The sequence below is a fragment of the Musa acuminata genome, chromosome BXJ1-6 (assembly GCF_036884655.1).
Source record: "Musa acuminata AAA Group cultivar baxijiao chromosome BXJ1-6, Cavendish_Baxijiao_AAA, whole genome shotgun sequence".
Classification (NCBI taxonomy): Eukaryota; Viridiplantae; Streptophyta; class Magnoliopsida; order Zingiberales; family Musaceae; genus Musa; species Musa acuminata.
In genome coordinates, this window is record NC_088332.1 from 39122163 (window position 1) to 39126783 (window position 4621).

Below are 4621 nucleotides of genomic sequence, written 5' to 3' on the forward strand. Positions count from 1 at the left end.
TGAAACGACAACACTCAAATTTGTTGGGTGCTCGATTGTTAGTAATCCACATAAATCATGAGGATTTGAAGTACACGTAGAGAGAACAGTCGCGTCGGCTACTGTTACATGCCATCCAAATCGCAAATCGATATCCGGATGATAGCGGACGCTCGTGGTGGAGTGCGCGAGGGATTGCGGCCGCGTGAGTTGCAAGGCACGACGGACCGCTGCGCGAACATGCACAAGGCAAGCGTGGGATAGCCAGCCCCGTGGTGATTCGTGCCACAAGTTGGGATGATCACGCAAAGGACCACGTATGATGTGATGAGGTGGACCATCCCCTATCTTGTTCGTCGACAACACCCGCGCGCCGAAGAGACGGCTATGACGGCCGGCTCCATCCATCACGTCCATTGGAGCCCATGCAATATCCGACATCGGCAGCTCTCTCTCTCTCTCTCTCTCTCTCTCTCTATCAATCTATCTATATATTCACACCAACGAACGTTCTGTGATAGGCCACCAGAGATTCGAACTCACGTAGGATCTCCCAACCTCTTGAAGCTACTACAGCTTCCGGACAAGGTCGAGCGTAAGAGTCGGAAACTATGTTCTCCGCATGACGACGGAGGAGGAGGAGACAACATTACCCCCATCCCCATCCCATTTCATGCAAGATTTCAAACTCTGCGGCTCTGAGAAGCTCGTCCTTCTCGTTCTTTGCATTCCCTTCCGTCGATCATGCCCTCCTCGCTCTATATAATCGCCATCTCCGCAGTGTCATCGCCTACCGAATCACTTCGCTCTCTTCCTTCCTTCCTTCCTTCTCCGAACCAGTATAACATCATGACATCGGCAAATCGCCTGTGTTTCTTGTTTGCCTTCATTGTGTTAGGTTTCAGGGCGTCCGGTGTCGCTTGCCGCCGCACCGCTGCAGACATGGCCATGTCCCTCAGGCACGAGCGGTGGATGGCGCAGCACGGGCGCGTGTACAGGGACGCAGCGGAGAAGGACCGCCGGTTCCAGATCTTCAAACGCAACGTCGAGTACGTAAACACCGTCAACGACGCCCACCGCAAGTACAAGCTCCGCATCAACCGGTATGCTGACCTAACGAACGATGAGTTCAAGGCTTCGTACGGTGGATTCAGGCCGACGCCTACGAAGGCGGCTCCAACCTTCAGATACGAGAACGAGACGATCGTGCCTCCCACCGTGGACTGGAGGAGTAGGGGAGCAGTGACGCCTGTCAAGAATCAAGGAGAATGCGGTATACTACTAGCAACGGAAAGGAGTGTAATTAAGATGCTGTTGCATTTCCTGAGTCGAGCATTGCTATTAAAAACGCAGGATGCTGTTGGGCCTTCTCGGCTGTAGCCGCAGCAGAAGGCATCATCAAGCTCAAAACCGGAAAGCTGATCCCTTTGTCGGTACAAGAACTCATAGACTGCAGCGTCTACGGCGAGGACCGAGGATGCAATGGGGGCGCAGTCGAGGATGCCTTCGAGTTCATCATCAGCAACGGCGGGTTGACGACCGACGCAAACTACCCTTACACAGCATCCGACGGCACCTGCGACGCCGTCAAGTCATCCTCCAAAGAAGCCACCATAAGCGGGTATGAGAGCGTGCCGGGGATCGGTGAGCCGTCGCTGCTGAAGGCAGTAGCACGCCAGCCCGTCTCAGTCGCCATCGACGCCGGCGGACCGGAGTTCCAGTTCTACTCGAGTGGCGTGTTCACGGGCAAGTGCGGCACCAACCTAGATCATGGAGTGACCGTCGTCGGCTACGGTACGACGGCCGATGGAACTCAGTACTGGCTCGTGAAGAACTCATGGGGTGCGTCGTGGGGCGAGAGTGGGTACATGAGGATGCAGAGAGGTGCTGCTGGTGCACCGGAAGGGCTCTGCGGCATTGCTATGTACGCTTCTTATCCAACCGTGTGAGGAAGCTCGGAGGCGTCGCCTTCGAATCCAAGTCCAATAAAAGGGCATTGACTGTCTGTCATACGTCATCCATAGTAAACCATGGTGCTGACAGTTATCAAAGTGGCACAAGTACTTTGGCTTGTGAAATGCGTAAATGAAACGTTGAATGCCACGTCGACACCAATCCGACACCAAATGGGATGGCTAGTCAGCCATGCGTGTCAATTCCTACTCCATCAAGCTCAATGATCCAGACAACTCTTCACGTCAGAGTATTAGTTCAATGTTTCAACATTTCTATCGTAATTGCCAACTAAATTTAAGTGATTACAGGTCAGCTCATCGAACACTATAGCTAATAAGCTTTCGGTGTTGCCACAAACCCTTAAAATTCATTCTAACTTGAGCATCGATAGAAACTCATCGGGTGCGCTCCTAATTAGTTTCTTGTAGGTCATTATTGATCGAATCCTCCCCTGATATTAATCATCTTGTGATGAATGATCTCAGAACCGATTAGCTTTGTGACACTAATCGGCATGTCAAACGATCAAATAAACTTTATATGCTTACAATTACCAAATTCTAAGTAATAATTGCAACACAATTCTCTTCGACTTAACACTAATCGCCAACAAATGGGAATTGGGAATTCTAAAGCTTTGCACTATACCTTAGTTTTGTTCTGATAAGGCTGCAAGATGGCCTTTGGCGTGTGAGCGAGGTCAAGTAGAAACCAGGCGTGGAGAAAGGGTCGGTTGTACGAGGACAAAAGAGGAAGAAGATCCTCGGCAGATTTCTGTACAAAATTTTATTGCACGTTGGTGTGTGCTGAAACATATTAGTAGGTGATCGCAATTGCTGTTTGCCATAAGAGCAAATTGGGTCATAAAAATAATAAAAGTGGCCTTCTCCAGTCTGTACCACCTTAATCTCGTATAAGGTGGCGGCTCTTAATGATCATGATCCAACAACCTATAGCATTTAGCTATAGCTAACTATATTATCATTATGTATCACACGCATTCTGTCAAACAGGTGATGCGCACCTCGACATGGAAAAGCGAGGAATACGGTGTAGGGGCATACCTCGTCTAGAAAGAAGCAATGGACCTTGATCTCCATCGCGTGCTTAGCATCTCAACGAGCTACTGATTGTTTATGCATATAGAGAGAATAATGGAGACTCACGACGTGGTGGCGATTGCGGCGGGAGCGTCGGGTTCGTGCATCTGATGCATCAAGTGTTTTGTTGGCTGGATTTTTCTGGAGCCCATGCCGCCATAGACCGATGGAGACACTGCCGACATGCTTACTTATATAAGGAGAGAGGGAGGCATGGATGTACCATCACAACTCGGTGCAAACGTCGCATGGCGGCTTGGTGCAAAGCTGCGCTCTTCCTGCTCCTGTGTGTTGGTTTCCTGCGCACGGATGAAGCACGGCTCTATCATTGCGGCGGCGAGCGTTGGGATGAGAACATCAAAGTAAGTGCGATCGAATACCACAGCTTAGCTTGGAAGCTCGAGTGGAGGGGGAGGGCTTTGATAGTCGGTGACAGGAAGAGAGAAGTCCCGGGAGGACCAGATCCCCAGCACCATTATTAGCCCCACTACGGCCATTGCCGACGACGCCTTCATCTGCGTGTTCTTCTCTTCTTTCTCCTTCTCTTTGGCGTATTTCTTCTTCATAGTTTGTCTTGACGTTCATGCATCGACTTTTTAACTTTCCTTTGCCAGTTAGTTATAACGATCTCGAGATTTGTTGGAGTCGATGATGATGCATTCTGAAGGAAGAACAAACACCATAGAATCTAATTAAATGCCTCTCTTTTACGATGATGAATCATTCATCTTACGGCTACACAACAACGCACAACTGACGGCCGAATCATTCAAAAAGAAGCACTAAGGAGTGAAGCGAATCAAATTGCCTTAAAATACAACTTTCCTTCTCCCTCGAGATTAAAAATAAGCTGCACCGAAAGACAACTCACAGTTCATTAGTCTATAAAGCAGTCACAAACCGTTGCATTAGGCTCTAACACCTCCGCATAAGAAAGGCACATATCCTGCAAGCTAGTGGAAGTCTCAGAATAAAGCAATGGGATTAAATAGCAGCATAACGGATGATGCCAGGAAGCTGGTGTTGGATCCAGAAGATCGAACGGGGTTAAATTCTATGTTACTAAGCACGACAGTGATGGCGCACGAGGACAACAAACATATGAACTTTATGAAGCTGGAAATGTTTGATATTATATCTCGAGTTGATTACCATAAGGCCTTTTGTGCAGATGGACTTTATAGAAGATATATTATTTTTATTTTGATGCAAAGGAGGACTACTTTGACAGATTATTAAAAGATAAAAAAGATAACTTTCCTGCATTGTCGAACACCACTCTTCCGAGAAACATGCGACCGTCTGACAGTATTCCTAACAAGCATCACTACTATCTATCACCATCAAGAGCAGTCAATGGTTTCTTTACGGACAGGAATCATTTTTAAGTAAACTCATCATATACAAAAATTCGAAACAAGTTGCATCTAAACTCGTATGACACAAACAAAATAAGAGGCTTAAATGAACAATTCTGAAGCTGCTGAGTTATTAGAGATGTTGATTTGGCACATGTTTTCTGTAGACCAAATCTACCATGAATCATATTGCAATTTGGCTAGGTTAGTATAGCATGGAAGCAAAGG

General features: G+C 47.8%; 1 protein-coding gene across 1 annotated transcript; it reads left to right on the top strand.

The window, feature by feature from the left end:
- Positions 1-516: 516 nt before the first annotated feature.
- On the top strand, positions 517-1989 carry LOC135677821 (senescence-specific cysteine protease SAG39-like). The gene is made up of 2 exons (XM_065190231.1): positions 517-1252; positions 1333-1989. The coding sequence occupies exons 1-2, from the start codon at positions 724-726 to the stop codon at positions 1926-1928; spliced, it is 1125 nt and encodes a 374-aa protein (XP_065046303.1). The 5' UTR covers positions 517-723; the 3' UTR covers positions 1929-1989.
- Positions 1990-4621: the final 2632 nt, after the last annotated feature.

Coding starts and splice junctions, on each gene's coding strand:
- LOC135677821 (XM_065190231.1), top strand. CDS start 724: ATGCCCTCCTCGCTCTATATAATCGCCATCTCCGCAGTGTCATCGCCT. Junction 1,253..1,332: donor CAAGAATCAAGGAGAATGCG/GTATACTACTAG, acceptor TTAAAAACGCAG/GATGCTGTTGGGCCTTCTCG.